Source organism: Sapajus apella, unplaced genomic scaffold (genome assembly GCF_009761245.1).
Source record: "Sapajus apella isolate SASKATOON/1434 unplaced genomic scaffold, GSC_monkey_1.0 scaffold35, whole genome shotgun sequence".
NCBI classification, from domain to species: domain Eukaryota; kingdom Metazoa; phylum Chordata; class Mammalia; order Primates; family Cebidae; genus Sapajus; species Sapajus apella.
This window is the reverse complement of record NW_022436975.1, coordinates 4609533-4632716: the sequence shown is the minus strand read 5'-3', so window position 1 is coordinate 4632716 and position 23184 is coordinate 4609533. Positions and strand designations below refer to the sequence as shown.

The window sequence follows — 23184 nt, the reverse complement described above, 5'->3', positions numbered from 1 at the left end:
CTTTAGTGTTTCCGTTCGGCACACCAGGGAGGAGAGAAATATAAGTTTTGGAAACAAACAAAAAAGTAAGTTTAAAACTTTTGAACCACATGCTGCTCACACTGACATTTAAGTCACTCGGAATTTTAGCAAGTTTTTAGGTCTGAAGTCATAGCATTCACTTTTGTTTGGTGGTGGGTAGAGGTTAGCAAAGGTTGAAGTTTCGAAGTGTGTTGATGGTTTTTCTAACGTTTGTTTTCAACTTCTGTTTCTGGCTTCTGTTGTGATGTATATTTGAGCATTATTTTAAATGTATTTCTCAATTTCTCACACTTTCACTCTCTCTTTAGCAAAAAAAGCTTATTGTATCTGTTTTGAGAAGGATTTCAGAATAAAATGTCATTGTGCCATTACATTTATACTGCACCAGTAATGCCTTTGTTCATATACATTTTTGAAACTTGGAAATTTGCAGCAGAGACTATTTGATGTGAAATGAGACTTAGTACACTTTTTGCTTAGCAAAAGAGTAAAGTGGAAATAATTTATGATGTTGCAAAAATTACCAGTGAGATCCCAAATCTGACATCTCTCTAGAATTGGGGAGATCTTTGTGAGGGATGAGAGGTTGTTAACATAATTTTATATGAATAACCAATATTAAAAACATGTTTTATGTATGCTTTTTGAAAAGTCAAAATTCTGATAGCAGCTATGTATAAGGAAAAGACTTTGTGGGAGCTTCCCAGGAAATTTAAATTGATAAGTATGGTTTGTTATAATCTTGTCTTTAAATGTTTAGAGAATTGGATAAGAGTAGTCTCCTTTAAAAATGATATTGTTCATTTTTGATAAATGTAGATGTCAGAAGACTCATCAGAAAGTTAGATAATAAATAATACCAGAAAGGCTGAAGAATGAGAGAGGAAATACTAACCTTGAACAAAATTTTGCAGAAGGACAATTACAAGGAAATATTACTTAGGGATACACAAAAATTTCAGATCCTTTGATAAACAATATTTTGCCTCATATTCCTTTTGTTTTAATAAATTATTTATTAAACATGCTTACTTTGATAGATGTGGAAATAACTGAAGTGTTTTTCAGTTTCAAAGAACAAGGCAGTCAGTAGTCAAAGTATGCACTGTAACTTCTATCATCTTAATTTTCCAAACAAGAAAGTGGTTAATTGTCAGGGAAAAAAAAGTTGTATCAAGTTTCATGCCATAGCTAACACTGCAAAATCCAATACACTTCAAAGAAAATCTGATGAAGAAATTTTAAATATAATTATGTACACTATCATTATGTTAGGGAAAGAGTAAATAAGTTCCAGGCAATAATAAAATTCAGAATCCAAAGTAAGACTAAAATTAGACTTTCCCTAACTTTGCTTTTTATTTTTCTTTGCAAATATTATCTGCATGGCATCCTACTTTTATGCCTGTAACCTAAGATTACCAGTGTTCTCTTTTCTCCTTCTTCTAAATATTCAATTACTCAGTGGTGATTATTATGTGGCCTTCTTGGCTTACTACAATATTAGATTAATATAGATTTCTTTTGCCAAATTAGCGGAAATCACTGTTGCACATAAAAGCAATTCACTCTTTTTTAGTTGTATTTATGTTATGGTAGGAGCATCATTTTAAGCTTAAAAGCTTTTATATTTTAAATTTGGATATACTGGACCTTGGAGAGCATAAGGTGGTTGTATTTAAAACGTTTCAAAGTACATTGAAACTTTCATGAGATCCTAATGTGGTTACGTTTAAAGGAATCTTTTTTTTTTTTAGAGTGGCCATTAGTATTCCGCTATAACATGAACCAGTAAGATTTGAAATTTCCTGGTTTCTCTTAAATTAGACAACCGCAAGTGACCTAGGAAAGACAGGAAATGTTGGGAGCTGTCCATGGTAGCTTCTCTTTAAAAAGTTAGCATACATACTCTGAATAATTGTCTTTCTTTCCATTTTTTAAAGTCAGAATTAAATTCTCATTAGATAAATTAATCTGGCATATGCAGAAATTATTTGCAGTTAATTAACAATGTTACTTGCAGAACAATCTTACTCCTGTAACTAAACTGCAAGACCCAAGCTTTAAGCTTTCATAATGTTAATGAATGCTTCCAGTTGCAGCTTTAAACTATTTCTACACAAATAAAATTTATAGCTATTAAATATGTAACTCCTCTTTAGGTTGACAACAGCTTATTGCAAATAGTTTCTATGGTAGTAGAGCAACGTGAACAAACATATCAAAAATATGTAACTTGCATGACTTTATTGCTCTTGAAATTAATTCTTGTCCTTATGTGACCTGCCATGTCTGCTATAGAAATCCAAAAGATCATAATTGTTTGATATGAAATGCAAAAAGAATAGTTAAATTGAAAGTTTAACATCATGAAATTCAAAATCCCAAGCGGTATATAAACATTAAAAGAAACTTTGGACGGCTAATCCTAGGAAATGAGTTTTATGGATTTAATTCAACAAGGCTTCAGAAATGGTTCCATCTGCTGCCTAGCAGCTGGTGAAAGGATAAATTTAATTCATTAATTCATTTGGAAAAAGGGATCCAAGTAGTAAAGACTTCATTGCTCATAATGCATATAGGTGAAAACACAAACTGAAATCCAGACCAATTGATCATCCTAGATAATGAGCTGCATTGTCCTTCCTTTTTCTGGTAAAGATCTTAGTGAATGAGTCAATACGGTGTTGATTTTTATGACAATAACCAATCATTTCCAATCATTTCAATGATTAAAAGAAAACCCGGGGAAATTTAAAGTAAATCTCAGTTTTTAATCTGAGGAACTCTAGGCATTAGAAATTATGCACTTCCCATTATGTGTATGTGTATGTGGGAGGCAGTGTGTATACTTATGCTTATAATATATTCATATATATACATCTATACATACACATATATATTATATACAAATTCTGAATCACTTCAAAGAAATGTTTATATTAAGCATGTTTTTTTCTATTTGTTGAAATATTCAAATAAGTATTTAGCACTTACTTATAACATTAATATAAGTAAAGTTTTCAAGATTCATATTTCCCCAAAGGTTGTGATGTTCAAAAAAACATTTATTTTATTTTCTCCTCTTTCCAGACTTCAAACTAGTTGCTTCAGTCTCTGTTTTTGGTCACACCCTGCAGAATGCTTCAAAATATTACAAAGTTGTCCATGAGGTAGTCTTTTCCCAACTTCTCTGCCATGTTAATCGTTTTGACATGAGGAGACAAAATCCACAAGATATGGAGAAAAGATTTCATTGGCTGGATTGTATAGGACCTTTTTATATCTTTACATGAAAATAATGGGGATTTAACACCATTCTGAGTCTTGGACTGTTTAAATTCAATCCATGTGATAAGGTGTTGGAAAAGTTGGTGTTGCCTCATCCTCTTTAGCTTATAATCACATTGGTGGATTTTCTTTTAACTGCTGGCATTTTAATGAGAGCCAGGCCTCCCTTAGAAATGTATAGCTCACCTTCTCCACAAGGTAAATGTCTCTTGTTGGCCAGTGAGTTGATCTATGATAGAGATAAGAATACCCCTGAAAGTGAGGTTATTTCAGTAGCCAGTATACATTTTAGTAATTTTTTTTTTTGGATGGTGATTTCATGAATGGTGTTTTGACTTTTCTTTCTCTGTGGCCCACAGCTCACTGTGGTGGGTTTGTTGGATTTACTATAAAGGTTCTGTTTGCACCCTGTGGGTTGGGTTAAGAATCAGGGTTTATGCATTTACTTGTACTGTGGCATTGTTTATACAGCTTTGGTTTAGTTTTGATCTTTTTTTTTTTTTTTTTTTTTTGCCTTTGAGGCTCTTCCACAGTGTCAGCTGCTGACTGATAGTAGGAAAACGGCCTCGTGGTGTGAATGAAAGGGACCTAGCGGTTGGTAAACAGAGATAAGGAATAAATAGAGCACAGGCAAAAGGAGATAGTTCTGTGGGGGCCCAGATTGCTGCCAGTCTGTTCAAGGGAGATGCAGAGCCTGTCCTTTTCCCAGATTAAATTAGTGTGCGAAATCTCCAGTGACCTCCTCCCCTTCTCCCCACACTCTTTAGCCAAGCTGAACAGCCTCTGCTGTAAAGTATTCATTTTATCCAGGGACAAGCTGGACAATAGAACTCTCCCTGATACTTATGGACAGCTGTCGTCATTCATAGTGCTCTCAGCATTTCATTTTTCATAGGAGTTAAAAGGGTTTTTACCTTGTAACTGAAAGAGGGCATAAATGCAACTTTGCCAGGTCTGAGGCTGCTTGGGTAGGGGGTAGGACTTGCCGGGGGAAGGGGGGTGAGGAAGGAGAAACTGCTCAAGAAGCAATTCTTTTCTGTTGTGCTAATATGATTAAAGTAAAACAGAAATTAAACTTCAAATCCGGTCGCCTTGCTAAGAGAAAATATCTTTGATCTGAAAGTTTCCTAAAATTAAGGTCACCAGTGCAAACCAGACAATTCATCTCCACCTGCTTTACCCTTGTTTGAGCTAAATATGCATGCATTTTATTACCTGCGAATAACCACCAGAAAATATTAAGCCTGTAAGATACCTTTGTATTCTCATATATTTTATTATTTTTTTAGTGATTTACTGCAAATATATTCAGCATTTGACTGATTAAATAGACCTTCGGCAACCTTGAGGGTCACTGTGTGGAGTATGTACATAGAAAATGCATCAGCCCATTGTACCCTGGCAGCTAATGAGATTGGTCGTTAAGTAAATGACACAAAGCCTACAAAAAAAGCTTAGCAGCTCACTAGAGTATCACAGAGTGTCCCTGCACACCACACAACGACACAAACACTGGACTAACGTAGCCCACCCCTGCTTTATTCTACATCACTGCTTCCCTGATGTCAGCGTGAGAGGCAGAACAAAGGCTAGGAGGCACCGGTAAGTCAGTCTGGCAATTAAGCCCTAGGGAGAAAGTAGAACAGATCTTAGCCTAACCGTGGGGCTGAAAGTCCGTTTCTCGACAAGTAGGTCAGAATGAAGGGATTTTGCTATCACTTCTGGAAATGCCGCTTCAGTGATCAGTGTTCTTATTTTGTTGTTATTGTTGTTTTGTTTTGCCGTTTCACAAAAGTTTGTAAATTTAAAAAGTAAAGTGAACCCATAACGCAGGTGAACTTGAATTCAAGAGGCAGGCTGTTTGTTGGAGAAATGGTACTTTCGCCAATAACTACCATTCAGATTGCTGGTTCAGGTTTGAAAACTTTCAAATGTATGAAGCAACTTTAAATTTAGTCTTACTGCTTCTGAAAGATAATGGAAACCTGGGGGCATGAACTGTGTGCAGTGAAGTTCATTCGTGACCATATAAAACTGCCCTAGCCCCTAATATATATTTAATACCGTGGATGGAATAACTATTTCCTTGATCAGTGTCTTAAAAACCAACCAATCAAACACAACAAAACAGAAAAACAAAAGCTCCTCTTTTCCTCGTGTATTTAATTTCTCTTGAATCTGGAAATAGAATCATTACTGTGAATCTGTAATATTGAATAGGATTAGTGGTTATTTGCTTGCTGTACTTGGGAAAAAAATCAAAGCTTCTGACACTGGAGCAGCATTGGCTTGCTGTGTCCCTTGGAAAAATGCGTTTGCAGGATTGAAGTGTAACATTGCAGGATCCTTTTAGAGAAATATGGCAACAGGAAGTTGCCAGAAAGTCTTTTTTGCCTTGCTGAAATGTCTGTCTGCTTTAGATTTGTGTATTCAGAGGATGTTTAGTTCAAGAGAGGATGATATTGTTACAAGACATTCAGGTAAATTAAATATTTTATTCTAAAAACTGTCCGCTAAGTGGGTTGTCAGTGGTTTAATAAACTCTGACGGTCTCATCAAAAACATTTAAAAAGTATTGTTAACAGAAGTGTGGTGTTTTAAAATAGATGTGTTCATAATATCAGTATCAGTATTCAATTTTAAAGCCACTGTCATTTAATTTGAGAATGGCATGTCATAATCATCTGTTCATGAATTAGAACTGTATGGAAATCAGTTTGCTAACTTTCATTACTTACACTGAAAAATATTTATTTATATAAGTATATAGCAGCATTGTGATACTGAACAAATAGCTTATTAATAGCATTCATGAAAGATTCATAATATTGGTAATATGGTCTGGGTGATCAGAGGTCACATACTTCTTTACCATTTTTTTCATGAAGTGCTTTTCCTCTATTAAATGTGCTCCTAATGTACATTTTGTTTATATAATTTGTTTAGAACTATATGTGTGTCTGTAGAGAATGTAATATATGTTATATATTACCAATTCTAAGTATTGTTTTAACAAAAGCCAGAAATTAGGAGGCAATAAATTTTGTGAAGAAAGTGATATAATAGTGTCTTTTTAATTTCAAGTAAAATATATGTGGGGAAGATAGATTTTGATTTTACTAAACTGAGATTTTTCTGATATGTCATCACATCATTATGCCTTTCATGTGATAGAAATCGTGGAAAAAGCAACCCATCTAAAAATGGCTACAGTTGCTACCTACCAGTTTTAGTTTAAGGCAGAGTTGTGTAACTACTTTACTCTTCCAGGCATTATAAATGCATTAGGCTATCCTTCTGTGATGAATGTTTTATTTTGAATCTCATGTATTACAATGTATTTTCCTATAGTTGTTAATGTTCCTACTGTTAATACAAGAATTGAATGTTTCAGAAAACACATAATTGTTTTGTCTGGCTATAAATATTTTACCTCCATCCTTACCGTACAGCAAAGGGTATACAAACTTGACTGACGTTTGTCTAGTTGCATCGCTGTGGATGGAAAGGAGTGGAGTTACTTTTGCAGAAATGTAATGGTCACTCTTCAAAACAGAATAGGTCTGTGTTGTCATTAAGATGAGAAGGGCCCAGATCATTACCTTTGGTTCATGCAAACTTGTTTCCACCTATATTGGTCATGCATCTGAAATATTTATTTTTTAATTTGAAGAAAATAGGCATGACTTTATCTACTTTACAGCTTCCTTCTTTAAAGAAATTTGAGAAACTTAATTTCTGTTGTTAGAAAGAAACTTTGTATTACTGAACTTTTATTCTGATTCACTCATTTAACAAATAAATATTAAAACTGCTTGGTTCAAAGGACTGTAGTAGATGCTGCCAGTAATACCTCTTTTCCATTTTGTAGCTCCTTTTAGAACCTATATAATCCTTCCTAGAGAATAAGGCAGTCATCTTAAGTGCATATGAGTGACAAAGTGATGAGAGAAGCTACAATTCTCCCTTCTCGAGTTCACATGTCTGAAATCTGGTTCTTCCACTGACTCAGTTTGTGCCCCTGGATAAGTTCTCTAACTTTTCTGGGCCTCGGTTTCCTGGTCTGTTAGATGGGGACAAGGGTGATGGGAGATAAATGTTGCCTTATAACTTCAGTGAAAATTTAATAAGCTCATATACCTAACACCCCTGGCATATTGTGTTTGGTGTTTTTAACTTTCACTTGCAGTTTGAGACAGCGAGTGGACGTGCCAATGCCATGTCACACACCGCCTGTGCATTCACTCGTACCCATACAGAACTCTTTCTCGTATTTTCACTTCCAGAGCCCCCAATTTTGTGAGAGACCCTGAAGCATTGTGACAATTTGGTTTTATGTGTCTGCGTGCTCATATCAAGACTAAGGTAACATGTTAAAATTTCTAAAGCTATATTAAGTGTATGTGATTAAATTGGCTTATTATGCAGTTATATTAGTTGCTATCAAAAGTATGCCTAAAATTTTATTACACTTCAACCGAAACTTTCTGTAAGCAGAAATATTTAATTTCATTTAATTGAAAATGAAAACATCTGAAACTTAAGTATTTACAGCATAGGTCTTTATTAAGATCATGGTTTTTTTTTTTTTTTTTTTTTTTTTTTTTTTTTTTTTTTTTTTTTAATTTTGCCCCTTTGGGATTTATTTCTTAAGTTTTTTGGCTTAGATTGTTTCTTTTAGTTCATACACTGAATTTGGTATAAGTTTTTCCTCCTTGAGAACATTATAATTGGAAAATATTTTAATTATTTTTGTCACTTATGTAAAGAATCTTGAACTCAGTTAATTGCTGAATATTTTATCTTAAATGACAAAATTCCATTCCAGTGAACTCAAGAGAGATCTGAATTTCTTTACAAATGTTTGAATACAGTGTTGTCAAATGTTACATCAAATTTATAAATTTTTAGACAAAAATGTATGACCCTTTTGGTTTAACTTTTTGGATTTTGATTGCAGGAATGTTTGCCCTGATAGGATTTGGTCTATACATTTAAGTTGTAACTTTGAAAGAATTTTGTTGCTGAGAATTTCTGATCTCATATATTTTGTGTCGTTAGGTAAATTGAATTGACCTGCAAAAATGTCAATGCCTTTAAAGTTCTATTAGTAATTTAGTTACACTATTAAGTGGAATTAACTACACCAGTATAAGAGCATTTTAGATCAGACTATTTTAATTTCTTTGATTTATACAGTGCAACTAACTTTGAAGGTGCTAGAGATATCTGCACTAATATCAGTTCTCCAAATATTCTTAAATATTCTATTTGTTGGTATGCTGGGTGAAATGTGTATTAATTGATACTATTCTAATGAAGAGTTACACTTTGTAATTCTATAAAAATATTTGCATTACTATTTTATAAAAAAATAAGAATGAAAATTTTTGTGGTACATTTTCTCTGCTCTTTCCAAGATTTAAAAGTAAACGTAGCTAGCTTAACTTAATTTCCTAAATTTTGAGGTTCCCTCATGAAAGAAAACATGGCAGAAGGCCAGTGTGTAAACCTCACCACATCCTTTTTTTTCAGATGTGTCATATATATCCAATTTCAATATGAGTGAATTCATGCTTGACATGAGATAAAACTTAGTTACCCTTACTTATAATGACAGGCGGAAGCCAACTGAAAGGAAATGGTTAATTATTTAAATAGAATAAACAGTATTTTCATTCCTGGAATGTAGATTAAAAAGAATATGAAAACAAAAAAAATGTTGCTGAAAACCCAATTTGTAAAAGAATACCATCGGATAGAAAGATGTGTCCACTGTTTGCTCTTTTGTTTCTATAGTATATTGGTATGAATTAGAATAAAGGTATTTACCTCTTTTAAATTTTCTTTCAAATATCAAACAATGGTAGAGAAGTAGTCTTAACATTTCTATTCTGAAGGATGAAAATGAGGTGAGGTTGAAATATGCTCATGAAGAAAATGAAATCAGGGAAAGATTGAGGCTGACAATATGACTACTCTGGAAAGGGGTAAAAAATGAGAGTATATGAAATATAAATCTATTATTTATGGAGTCCCAGATCTTTTTTTGTGTGAAAGACACCAGTGTCTACCAAAAGGGTTAAAGAAAATGCATTCTGTTGCATCTGCTTACTAAATCCCTTACTTTAGTAGAAATTCAAATTTTGTAAAGATTATTCGTTTTATTGATGCATATAATTATAATCACAAGCCATCTGCTGGTTTGGCAGGCATGGTTAAAATTCTCTAACTCTCATAACCTTTCAAGTACAGTGCCCTTGGGACTCTATTTCACTTTTATATTTTGGAAAACATGTAGGGACAAATAAGGGCGGTCATCTGCAGAATGTCAGACCTGGGGAAATGAAAGAATGGGGATAGAAGTGGATGCTGTGGCTATTTTAACGGTAGAGGAAGTTATTTTCTGTTTTCTTTTTTTGCTTCTGACTTCATGAAGGATTATCCTAGTTTCTATGATGTTTTTGGGCATTTTTTTTCCTAGGGATTATAGCTCTGTCATTTCATTCCTGAAAGGCAGGTTCCAATTCTAAACAAAATGAGCAAACAAGAAAACTCTTCCAGATATTGCTTACATTGGTTTTCACAGGTACATGAGGTATATATTTCACTTAGACTTTCGGAACTAATAGAATATCCTACTGGTATTTATTTTTCTGAAATAGTCACATTCAATCAAAGACCCTTCCAACCTTAGGCTTCAAATTGTAGAACAGCTTGCAAGTTTTGATACAGACCTTTTGGTTTAAAGGTCACATTTCCAAGCATTTTTATTTTGGTATGAAATCACATACTGACCAGGTTTCTCATGGCAGGTCTCATCAGCCTCATCATGGCCCTTCTTTGCTACTGTAAACATTTGAAGTTTGGTGAAGTTCCATACCCGATGCCCTACTTCCTTGGGAATGTTTCTTCCATAATCAAATCTCATCAACTGGAGGACGCAAGGGTCGGGTTCTGCATATTAGGGTTAATACACAGGTCATTATCACAGGGACTGCAAGTAAGCTGAGAGGAATTGAAGAATCAATAGGATCCAGGGCTACTTGACTTTATCAAATAATGGAAACATGCACGTACACAGCTCTCTCTTTCTCTCTCTCTCTCTCTCTCTTTCATACCCACTCCCCATCACTCTGTGGAAAATCATTGACTGAAGAAATATGTCTTAGGTTTGGCAAATGAGAAAAAGAACTTGTGGTGCCAACACTGTACATGTAATTTGTTCATAACAATGATGATACATGTGACGATAATTATAATAATGATCCTTAATATTTGTGAAGTGCTTACACTGTGCCAGGCATGGTGTCAAGTTCTTTACATGCATTATATAATTTAGCACTCATAATAATTCCATTTGTATCCCATTTTTACAAAGGAAGCAACTGACTAGAGATGTGAAGATGCACTTGAACCCAGATTGAACCAGCGTTGAACTCAGATTGAGCCCAAATCTGACTGTCCCCCAAACCCCTTTCCCTTAATTTCTCCTTAGGATATGGTGTCCCTGGGAACAGAACAGAGAGGAAAAACCAGTGTCAGCAATACGGTGTCAAATGCTGCTGAATCCCAAGTACATCTGTGTTCCAGTCCCAGTTAAATATCGTTAAGTACTTGAATGATCCTGATGAAATGACTTGACAAGTTGCTTTACCTTCCTTATTAATAACATCTGTCACATTAAGGGTCATGCTAGGGGACCCCTGGAGCCCTTTTCATCCTCCAAATTTTGTAACTCCATGAACTTTTAAAAATTAAAACATCCTATGAATTTGAAAAATAATTCAAAGACTGCAGAAGCACTCATTATACCCCTGGAAGACATGTATATGTAGCACACCAATTAACCTTGCTATGAGAAGTAACCTGTTCTGAGAATCACAGGAGCTTCAGCTCTGATGCTACACATTGGATGGAAAGTTAAACATTTGGCTAAATAGCCAGAAATGTTAGCTCCGTGAGTATAAACATAGATACACAGAAACATCTGGTGATTGAATTCTTCCTCTGAGTATTTTAGTGTCAAGCAGAAAACATTTTTGTCCAATAATAATAATAATAAAAGTACTGACATAGAGCCAACCACTCTTCTAAGAACTTTTTTTTTTAGGCGGAGTCTTGCTTTTGTTGCCCAGGCTGGAGTGCAATGGCATGATCTCAGCTCACTGCACCTCTGCCTCTGGGGTTCAAGCGATTCTCCTGCCTCAGCCTCCTGAGCAGCTGGGATTACAGGTGCCAGCCACCACCCCCAGCTGATATTTGTATTTTTAGTAGCGGTTTCTACTAAACCATGGGGTTTCACTATGTTGGCCATGCTGGTCTTGAACTCCTGACCTCAAGTGATCCACCCACCTCAGCCTCCCAAGGTGCTAGGATTACAGGCGTGAGCCACCAAGCCTGGCTACCTAAGTCCTGTATATCTGTTAATTATTTTAATTCTCACAATGTCACCAAAGCAACAGTCTATAAGGTAAGGTTGGCTAGCATTCCCTGCTTACTGATGAGAAAACTGCACTATGGAGAGCCATGCAATCTGCCCACGATGCCATGGTTGCTTGGTCAGAGCCTGAATTCAACCTCAGGCACCATAGCCCCCAGAAGAGGTATGCAGCCACACCTCCAAGAGTCTGCCTCTGTGCTTTTACTCTATGGGTTTGTCATTAAGACTGCACTTGAAAGAGGCTCAATTGCTTTAAAAAATATTTGAAAAGATAGATTACAGGTTGCTAATATGTTTAGACACACTTTAATATTTATTTTGTATTTTAGATCTTAATTAGGCAGTTACTGTTATAACGCTTGTACAGTTTTCTTAAATTATTATAGATTAACCTGCAAGCATTTCTAGTCTTTTGAAAATGTCATGTGAAAGTACTCTAAGAAGTAAAAAGAGATAAGTTATTGAGGGTTGACAGAAATCTCTTAGAAGAGAAACTGCATTTAAAATTATTTTATTCTCCTCAGTACCTAGCAGAGAAACTTTAACATATTGAGAAATGTATACATGTTTGTTTATATAAAAGAAAGCATGTAGAAATGAAGAATTTCCCCAGTTTTGTGACCCTAATGGAAAAAAAAAGAAGGAAGAGTTTCAATTACGTTTTCCTCGGTAGATGCCACATCTACAAGAGATTACAATATTTTATTTCAGCTGGATGTGATGTAAAATGATGTTTGTATTTTTCATGTACTAAAGTTTTCAAGACAGTGAAGTAGAAAACGTAACTATCAGAGCTAGAAAATAGTGAGCAAGTTATTTAGGTTCTGTGCAATCAGTTGACTAAGAAATATTTACAGGCCTAAAAGTATCAGAAGTATATAGACAATGAATATCCGCTACAACCTCTGCCCCTAAGAACCTCCTGAGCCACAGCAGAGGAAAGTGATGCAGGCAAAACTGCCAACCTTGGCCATGTTGCTGTTCACATGCTAGGGCAGGTTTGTACAGAACCCTGTACAAAGACAGAGTAGGCTATGGCTACACGCAGTTTCACTATACTATTCAGCCTTAACGTATGTGGGGACAGAGCATCTCACCAGGCATAGCCAATTCTATTCTTCCTGTGAAAAATAAAGTTCTTGTCTAAAGAATAGAATGACCACCTTTGTTTGGCGTTAGCATCAGGGAAGATTTTACAGAAGAGGCATTTAAGGAGTCTTGAATCCATCCATTTGACAAACATATTGAGCATCCGTTGGGTTCCAGCAACTGAGTCAAGAAGGGAGAATGCCAACACAAATACTCAAGGAGCTTATGCCAGAGCAGGTGACAGGAGCAAGTGGCCATCACAGTAGAGTAGGAGCTGTGCTATGCAAGAGGCAAGCCAAGGACAGACATTTGACAACTGGTATAGCGTCGTAAGTGACAGGCATTAGGCTTGGATTACCAGGTGAATGGTTAGCAGAGATAGGAGATTCGGAAGGAAGAGGTTGTTTAGAGGAAAACATAATGAGTTCTTTCTTATACACGTTGAATGAGAGTAATTGGGTGGTGATGTTGAGGTGATCAGTGGATCTGAAATTCAGGAGGGAGACCTGGGATGAAGAGATACATCTTTGGATGTGGTTTCCAAGGAGAATATATAGAGTGAGACATAAGCCAGAGACATAAATGGCTTCTCCAGGAAAGACTGAGCAATCATGTGAGTTGCTCTGAAAACAGACTGATCCTGCACCATTAAATGTGCTAGATAGTAGCCCATGAGTTGCGTAGGGAAAGCAAGGAATGAAAAGAAGTCTCTGGGAATATTAAGAAGTTTGAGCCAGCCACAGTGGCTCACGCCCGTAATCCCAGCACTCTGGAGGCCAAGGTGGGTGGATCATCTGAGGTCAGGAGTTCACGACCAGCCTGGCCAATATCGTGAAACCCCGTCTCTACTAAAAAATAGGAAAAAAATTAGCCCGGTGTGGTGGTGGGGACCTGTAATCCCAGCTGCTTGGGAGACTGAGGCAGGAGAATCACTTGAACCCGCCAGGTGGAGGTTGCAGTGAGCCAAGATCTCACCACTGCACTCCAGCCTGGGCAGCAGAGGGAGACTCCTTCTCAAAATCAAAAAAAAAAAAAAAGAAAAAAAGTTTGACCCTGAAAAACAGAGATAGTAGTAGGTAATGAAGAAACGTGTTTCTATGCTAAGGAGAAAGAACCAGGAGAGATAAGAAGACTGAAAGAAGCAGAGGAAGTATGAAACAAATCTAAAGTGAGCCCAGTGGAGAACCTATCCTTAGAAAGGAAGGGATCTCTTTCTTCCTCTAAAACCAGAAGAAAGGAGGCATGCAGGCAGATTACGATACCTTTATAAGCCTATGGATGAGATGTTAAGATCATTCAGAGTTCATTGTCCCAAAATTTTTCTGTAAAATAAGGTAGGAAAATTCTATAGACTCAGTGTGAAGTGGTTTTAAACTGCAAGTTCCTTTAACATGTTAGTTTTTATTAATTATATTTGCATAGTGTAATTAAAAAGAAAACATTCTAACTCTTAAATTTTATATTATTACACATCAGTTATATATAATTGATATTGGCATTGAAACTCAGAAAACTACAAGACTAACAAGAACCAGAAAAGGTAGGGATTTTTCTCTTGGATTTGAAACAGTCTTAAAAGATGAATGCAATTAGAAAGGCTGAAGGGAAAGTGGAGGCTGGGTGTGGTGGCTCACGCCTGCAATTCCAGCACTTTGGGAGGCTGAGGCGGGCGATCGCTTGAGCCCAGGAGTTTGAGACTAGCCTGGGCAACATGACAAAACTCTGTCTTTGCAAAAAGTACAAAAATTAGTGAGGTGTGGTGGCATGTGCTTGTAGTCCCAGCTACTCAGGAGGCTGAAGTGGGAGGATTGCTTGAGCCAGGGAAGTCAAGGTTGCAGTGAACCATGATCGTACCACTGCACTCAGCCTGGGTGACAGAGTGAGACCCTGCCTCAAAAAAGGGGGTGGGGTGGGCAAATGGAGACTATTCGCCCATCTGGGGTCCTGTGGAGAGAGAGTAGGAGGCGTGAGAGAGGGAAGAGGTTGGCTTCTCTAATAGAGAACACATGTTGGGGAGTTGAAAGTCATGTGTTTAGATCATAGCAGGCAGGAGATACAGGTCTGTTCTTAATTTACGTTTTTTTTTCTTGTTTATAAAGGGGTTAAAATTTCAACTTGCTCATATTATCTACACCTTTACTACCTCCATTCCATCCAGGTTCATCTTCCCACACCCGGTTGACTGCCATGGTCCAAAAACTGATTTCCCTATGTCATGCCAGTGCTCAAAGCAGTCCAATAGCTGCCTATCATTCTTAAAATAGCATGCAGCACCTTACTGTGGTCTGTATGGTTTCACCTGTTTTCTTAACAGCTTTCTTGAGATATAATTCACATATCATACAATTTACACATTTCAAATGTACATACAGTTTAATGGTTTTTAGTCTATTCAGAGTTTTGCATTCATCACCATGGTCAATTTTAGAACATTTTTATTTCCCAAAAAAGAAACTCTGCACCCCTTATCTGTCACCTTCCAAAGGGAAGATACGTCATCTTCCTCCCAGCCCTGGGCAATAACTCATCTACTTTATGTCTCTATAGATTCGCCTATTCTGGGCGTCTCACATAAATAGAGTCACATAATATGGGGTCTTTGTTTTGCCTGGCTTCTTTCACCTAGCATGTCTTCAAGACTTATCCATGTTTTGGCATATGTAAGTACTTCATTCTTTTTATTGGTATAGATAGGGGTACAAGTTACAGTTTTGTTACATGGGTATATTGCACAGCGGTGAATTCTAAGCTTTTAGTGTTGCCATCATCCAAATAGTGTGCATTATACCTATTAAGTAATTTCTCATCCCTCACCCTCCTCCCACCTCCCACCCTTCTGAGTCTCCCATGTTTATTATTCATTCCATGTTCTATGCCCATGTGCATACGCTGTTCCCATTTATTAGTGAGAACATGTGGTAGTTGACTTTCTGTTTCCAAGTTATTTCTGGTAAGATAATGGCATCTAGTCCTATTCATGTTGCTACAAACAACATGGTTTCATTCTTTTCTATGGTTGAGTAGTATTCCATGGTAGATATGTATATGTGCACATGTGTGTGGGTGGATACCACATTTTCTCCATCCAGTCATTCATAGAGGGCAATTAAGTTGATTTCATGTCTTCGCTATTGCGACTAATGTTACAACAAACTTACCTGTGCAGGTATCTTTTTGGTGTAGTAATTTCTTTTCCTTTGGATAGACACCAGTGGTGGCATTGCTAGATCAAATAGTAGTTCTGTTTTTAGTTCTTTGAGAAATGTCTCTACTGTTTTCCGTAGAGGTTGCACTAATTTAGTACTTCATTCCTTTCTATTGCTGAATAATATTCCACTGATTTTCCTTTAATTGGTTGATAGACATTTGGGTGGTTTCCACTTTTTGGCTACTATGAATAATGCTATTATGAATATTTGTGTCCAATTTCTCAAGTGGACCCGTGTTTTCATCCTTCTTGGGTATGTGCCTAAAAGTCAAATTGTTGGATTATATGGTAACTCTGTGTTTAACCCATTTGAGAAATTGCCAGCTATTTTTCAGTGTTGCCGAATCATTTTACATTTCTTCTAGCAACACGTGAAGGTTGAATTTCTTCACATCCTCACCAACACTTGCCATTGTCAGTCTTTTTTATTTTAGCCATCTTAATGGGTTCACAGTGGTATCTCATTGTGATTTTAATTTGCATTTCTCTAATGAACATCTTTTCATGTGCTTATTGATCATTTGTGTATCTTTTTCGTAGAAATGCATATTCAAGTCCTTTGCCCATTTTCCATTGGGTTGTCTTTTTATTATTGACTTGTAATTGTTTTTTATTTATTCTAGATACAAAGGCTTTAACTGTTTCCACTACGGCACATGGTTCTTGCATTCTTTCTTTAATTAGCAAAGGTCATTCCTGCCTCAATCTGAAATAGCTCATCCTCTAGCCTACATTATTTTCCCATAGTATTTCCTACTGCTATCAGCTGCACTGCGTGTTTATTATTTCCTTGTTTTTGAGTTTGGCTCCCGTACTGGAATATAGTATCTGTGTTGTCCGTCCCTTCTTCTCCATCTCTCATCTTGTGATGATGACGGATTGTTTTGATTGAATACGTGGGCTTTAGTGCAAGAGTCCAATGCCAGTGCTACTCCTCAGGAGCTGTGTGACCCCAGGCAAGCACTGAGTTGCTCTGCATTTCAAACTCCTCACTTTAAAGATGGGGATAATTAATAGTTCCTGATTCATATATTTGTTATGCAGATTGGGTTAATATACATAAAGCATTTATAATAGCATCTAGTGTAAAGAAATAATAGAATAGAAAAAAATGAATATTTTCCAATGAATGCTTAATGAATTATCCAACTAACTCCATGTTCTCTTGAAGAAAATCAACTGCTTACTCCTTAGAGATTTAATTACTCTCATCAACACAAGTCGTCGCCATGCCTACACTGGGCACTCATTGTGGACCACATACCTGTGGGCTTTGCCTAGGGGCTGATCTCTTTTTGGGTCATGGTATTTTATTGAATGTCTACTCTGTGCCATGCCTTTTATCAGTGGCATCTCATGCAATCCTTGCAGCTCTAGAGGGAGGTTCTGTTACGTCCCTTTTAACAGATGAGGAACCTGAAGGTGAGGGAGGTAGCTGCAGTTCTGAAATCACAGAACAGTAGAGTTAGCATTCAAACTTAGGCTGGTGTTTCTTGAGGGACAGAGTGTGTCTCCATCCTAACTCTGCTGACTTGAACAGTGCTCACAGACTCCAATCATCCATAAAGTATTTCCCAGGTCATTTATTGCTGTCCTTCCCAACATAACAGTCTTAAGATTTTTGCCATATTTCAGTTCTCCCATTATCTTAGTTCTTATGACTGGTGTTCCAATAGTCTATCTAGTCTATCTCCTCTCTAAATTCACCACAAAAGCTCACATTTCCCAAACGACCACCCTATCATTGTGAGTCTTTCTGTGATTTTCTCAAAGAAAGATGTTCAGGTATCTAGCTTCCACTGCCATCTTAGCTAGAGCTACACAGCAGAAAGAATGTTGGCATCATATATAGGTTTTTTATTTTTATTTTTTTGAGATGGAGTCTCACTCTGTCACCCAGGCTGGAGTGCATTGGCACGATCTCGGCTCACTGCAACCTCTGCTTCCTGGGTTCAAGCGATTCTCCTGCCTCAGCCTCCCAAGTAGGTGGGATTGCAGGCACCCACCCCCATACGTGGCTAGTCTTTGTATTTTTAGTAGAGATAGGGTTTCACCATGTTAGCCAGGTTGGTCTTGAACTCCTGACCTAAAATGATCCACCCGTCTTGGCCTCCCAACGTGCTGGGATTACAGGTGTGAGCCACCATACCCAGCCCAGATAAAGTTTTGAATATTAGCTTGTACTAACAGAGTGACTTAGGTTTGCCCACCTTAGGTTGGGAATAATAATGTGAACCTCCTTAGATTGTGGTGAGATTTAAATACCATAACTATGCAATGCCTAGTCCAATTTCTCTATCAGTGTCAATGTATTGTGACGGCAGCAATTGCTGGACGCCTTGTCTGATTCGTGCTTACCTGTTGCCTCCTTTAGAATATTTTAAAGAATCATCTGCTACTTTCTATTTCCTACCACTGCCATTATTTAATCCTAGATCAGTATATTCCTTAGCATATTCATTTATATTGTCATAATAAATAATATTTTATTTCTTCTATTATCTTTTGATTTATTTCCTGGTATTTTCGGAAGTACCCAGTTTAGCTTTTTTCTTTTGGCAGTTTTAATATGACAGTCACTCTTCTGATTGTAACATATGATTGATCTGGCAGTGGCGGCCCTTCCATGTTAATATCCCCTCCCCCTGCACCAAAGTTGATAGTTGTGCATGTGTTAAAGATATAGTAATACTACATAGGCTTTCTGTCCATTTGTTTTTTCTTAGTTTGTAAAACTAATCTCAATTTATGAGCGAACTGTTCATAAGATTACTTCCTACTTCAGTAGTTTTCAGATATAACATAAATAATACAGAATTACCTGTTTTAGGTTTTACATGTATGAGTCTTACAAATGAATCTGAACTGTATATTTTTACCAGCATCACTTTTTGCTACAGGCTGTGGATATTTATTGCTATATCTCTAAATATTTGGTCCGTTGTTTTCCTAAAATTCAAATCACAGAGGCAGGGGCCTCATCACAGCTCTCTTTTTTTCTTAATATAACCATTAGTTGGCTGGTTCTCATGTGATTAGGCCATGCCCTCAGGAGCACCTTGCTTATGGAAGAGAAGCAGAGAGAACAGCACCGTTGTCCTTCCTGCAGGAGCTTCCAGTCTGAAGCTGACCATGAGCTCTGAACCAGGACTCCAGTGGGCCAGGGTCTGCCATAGGAGCAGGCGTCGTTTCCTGTGGGAACACGGAGACCAGGTGTGGAGCAGGAGGAGTTCAAGCAATGAAAGGGAAGCCATCTAGTTTACCTCGAGGCAAGGATTTCCTTTAAGGAGCATTCTTTTTTTATTTTTTATATTTATTTATTTATTTTATTAAGATGATTTTTGAGATGAAGCCTTGCTCTGTCCCCCACATTGGTGTGCAGTGACACAATCTTGGCTGATTGCAACCTCTGGTTCAAGCAGTTCTTCCGCCTCAGCCTCCCAAGTAACTGGGACTACAGGTGTGCACCACTACACCTGGCTAATTTTTGTATTTTTAGCAGAGACAGGGTTTCACCATATTGGTCAGGCTGGTCTCGAACTCCTGATCTTGTGATCCGCATGCCTCGGCCTCCCAAACTGTTGGGATTACAGGCTTGAGCCACTGGGCCCAGCCTATTTTTATTTATTTTTTAAGTGGCATTCATCTGTGTCATTTTTTTTTATTAATGCTTGTTGCTTTTAAAACTTTTTTTAATTTCCATACGTTTTGGGGGAACAAGTGGTGTTTGGTTACCCAAGTAAATCCTTTAGTAGTGATTGATGAGATTTTGGTGCACCCATCACCCAAGCAGTGTATACTGAGCACAATTTGTAGTCTTTTATCCCTCACTCTCTTCCCACGCTCTCCCCCTGAGTCCCCAAAGCCCACTGTATCATTCTTATGCCTTTGCATCCTCATACCTTAGCTCCCACTTATGAATGAGAATATAAATGTTTGGTTTTTCCATTCCTGAGTTACTTCACTTAGGCTAATGGTCTCCAACGCCACCCAGGTTGCTATAAATGCCATTAATTCATTCCTTTTTGTGAATGAGTAGTATTCCATCACACACCACACACACAGACACACACACACACACACACACACACACCCCATACTACAGTTTCTTTATTCACTCATTGATTGATGGACATTTGGGTTGGTTCCACGTTTTTTGCAATTGCAAATTGTGCTGCTGTAAACATGTGTGTGCAAGTATCTTTTTTGCATAATGACTTCTTTTCCTCTGGGTAGATACCCAGTAGTGGGGTTGCTGGATCAAATGGTAGTTCTACTTTTAGTTCTTTAAGAAATCACTACACTGTTTTCCATAGTGGTTGTGATTCACTTTGAAAGCACCTTGTACAAATTAGGTGTTTTAACGGCTGGGATTCTGTAGTTCTTCTAAGGCATTTTTTCCTGCACATGCTTTTTTTTTGGAAAAATTTAACATGCCAAAAAATACATAATTCATTACCGTGGACAGAAAACCAAGAAGGTTTGGACATAGAGTCAGGGAACAGAATGGTAGTTATCAGAGGCTGGGTAGTGGGAGTTGGGGAGGTGTTAGTCAAAGGTGCAATGTTTCAGTTAGGCAAGAGGAATCGATGATAGATATTTGAGGTGATGAATATGCAAATTAGCTTGATTCAATGATTCTGCATTGTATACACACATCAGTTTGTATTCCACAAATATATAGTTATAATGTTTCTCTATCCAATAACAAACAAATTCTATCAAATTCAATGTACTGAAAAAAGAAAGCCAAAAAGATAATACTAGGGAATTAGAGAGAAGCCAATCGGCTGGTGAAAACCAATGAAAATAATAGACTGAAATTGGGCAGGCATTGGACAAAACACCTGATAAACAATGTATTGACCTCTGATTGGTCGTGGGAGACATCTGTCAACCAGATGTTCAAATAACCAGAGGCACGTATTTAGTCTGAATCTTTGTAACTCCTGAAAACCATCCAAGGAGAGAGGGATCAACTGGGATCTTGACATTCACATGCAGGTCCACACCATGACAGCAGAGTGTACATCCATCTGAGAGCCACAGGATTAGGGATTCTTCACTCAAACTAAACACCCTGATGATGTCTGTACTCCTAGAGTAGAGTTCCGTCAAACCCATCAGATTGTTCTCCCATGTTATCAAGAAATAAATTAGGCCCCCACACCTGCAGGGAGATTTTTCTTTTATTGCCTCTGATTTATGCAACAAAAATAGCTTCACCATTGGAGTGGCATTCACCATACACCCCTCTCCACTCACTGAGGACCCCACTGGTTTATACAAACATTCTCCAGAAGAATAGGTGCTTAATGAAGATTTGAGTGCATAAATTAATGAATTAATTAACCAATACTGTTCTATACCAAGAGGGTTGGTTACACTGGTATGAATCAAATTTCTTATTTGTGATATTATTATCCTCTTATATTTAGATGAGACTGATATTTTAAAGTAGCTTTGTTAAATAAACATCTGTGAAACAGCAAAAGCAAGTAGGTGGCAGTGAGAATTTAGAAGGGGCACTGATTCTTTTAAAATCTTTCTCATGTGCTTATATTCTCCCGCCTTTACTGGAGAACTAGTTGATAAGTTCATGTTTGGAACACTCACTAGTCCTTCCTGAACTGAGCAGATCAGTGCTAAAGTGCCCGACTTCTGCTTGGTCAATGTCCTGCTGTTTAGAGAAGCACCATCCATCTCTTTACTGAAAGATACTTAGCAGATGTTTCATTCTATAATTTATCTTATTTCTCTCTTTCTAAAATATGTATTCCTGTGAACCATGTTGCAAAATACCCTTGTAAGAGCTTTACCACAGAGATATTTACATGAACAGCAATGAAAATATATTTTTTAGTATTAGACTAAAATGTTTCCATCCTCCAAGAAGTTTTCAGGATAATGTGTTCTTCAAAATAGCAGCCATCAACAAAGAGCACCTCATATACCACTGTACATGAGAAACACATTGTATCATTTGGAAAGTAAGTCAGAATTTACTAGGGCTGATAAAAACATTGAATGTGTCAAGGAAATGTGCATCTTTGCTCGACATTTAAATTTGTTTTTATGATATAATTTGTAATTAATTCATTCCCATATTTTATTTGTTTTTGGCAACTTTGAATATTGTGCAAACTCTTAGATTTGTAATTTGTGAGCTTATATTTGATAATGGCACCTTAAATGAAGAAGTACATAATTTCTGTTTCTTTCTTCACATGAATGGTTTCATCTGAAGGGAAGATCAAGTTCAATAAGCTATAAAGTGGTTCTGAGAATGTGCTTCAATGATGGGCCAGAACATTCAATTTTTATCTGTTCCTTTCTATCATAAAGTATTAAAACCAGAGCAAATAAATAGCTCAGAAATGAAGTGGAAGTGCTTCTCCTCCATGTGGGTGTATTTAGCTTTTGGGGGTTGGGATTCTGCAATGCATTTAATAGCTAGTACCTAGGCCAGTAGTTTTCAAAATATGGTGCCCAAACTTATCAGTACCAACATCATCTGGAAGCTTAAAAATGCACATTCTCAGGCCCCACCACGGATCTGTGGAATGCATAGCCTGGACTTTCACAAGCCCTCCAGGAGATTCTGATGTCACTGATGTTCAAGAGCCACTGCTCTGACACTCTGCTGTTCGGTGCAGTCCATGGAGAGGCAGGGGCACCTGGACCCTTGTGAGAACCTCAGAGTGTCGGCACCAGGACATTCGCCTTAAGAAGCCACTCAGGCGAGGGCACTGGCTCATGCCTATAATCCCAGCAGTTTGGGAGGCCCAAACCGGTGGATCCACAAGGTCAAGAGATCGAGACCATCTTGGCCAACATGGTAAAACCCTGTCTCTCCTAAAAATACAAAAATTAGCTGGGCATGGTAGCACGTGCCTGTAATCCCAGTTCCTTGGGAGGTTGAGGCAGGAGAATCACTTGAATCTTGGAGGCAGAGGTTGCAGTGAGCCGAGATCGTGCCACTGCACTGCACTCCAGCCTGGGTGACAGAGTGAAACTCAGTCTTAAAAAAAAAAAAAAAAAAAGAAGCCGCCCAGGTGGTCCTGATGCATATTAATGTCTGAAAGCCACTGTTCAAAAATTTGAAGATTCAGAGTCAGGAACTTAGCAGTGG

General features: G+C 37.3%; 1 protein-coding gene and 1 long non-coding RNA gene across 16 annotated transcripts in view; both read left to right on the top strand.

Moving 5' to 3' along the window:
* The window catches only part of LOC116563444 (suppression of tumorigenicity 18 protein), a 309774-nt gene that overhangs the window by 167033 nt on the left and 119557 nt on the right, over positions 1 to 23184 (top strand). For 4 of the 14 annotated variants that reach the window (XM_032296070.1, XM_032296073.1, XM_032296069.1 and 1 more), the window contains exon 1: positions 1 to 65. This exon is cut by the window's left edge. The exons of 1 other annotated variant lie outside the window; for it this stretch is intronic. Coding sequence is in view for 3 of the 13 variants with exons in the window: in XM_032296060.1 (XP_032151951.1) it covers positions 7648 to 7677 (30 nt within the window). In the remaining 10 variants the exon portion in view is untranslated. Of the gene's footprint in view, positions 66 to 4322; positions 4915 to 4934; positions 5793 to 7595; positions 7678 to 23184 lie in introns of those variants that run through there. 9 more of the 14 variants (XM_032296067.1, XM_032296062.1, XM_032296072.1 and 6 more) reach the window with 7 other exon arrangements.
* Positions 1 to 23184, top strand: part of LOC116563447 — a 241191-nt gene that overhangs the window by 167033 nt on the left and 50974 nt on the right. For both annotated transcript variants that reach the window (XR_004274398.1, XR_004274396.1), the window contains exon 3: positions 7599 to 7677. This is a non-coding gene — a long non-coding RNA (uncharacterized LOC116563447). The remainder of the gene's footprint in view (positions 1 to 7598; positions 7678 to 23184) is intronic.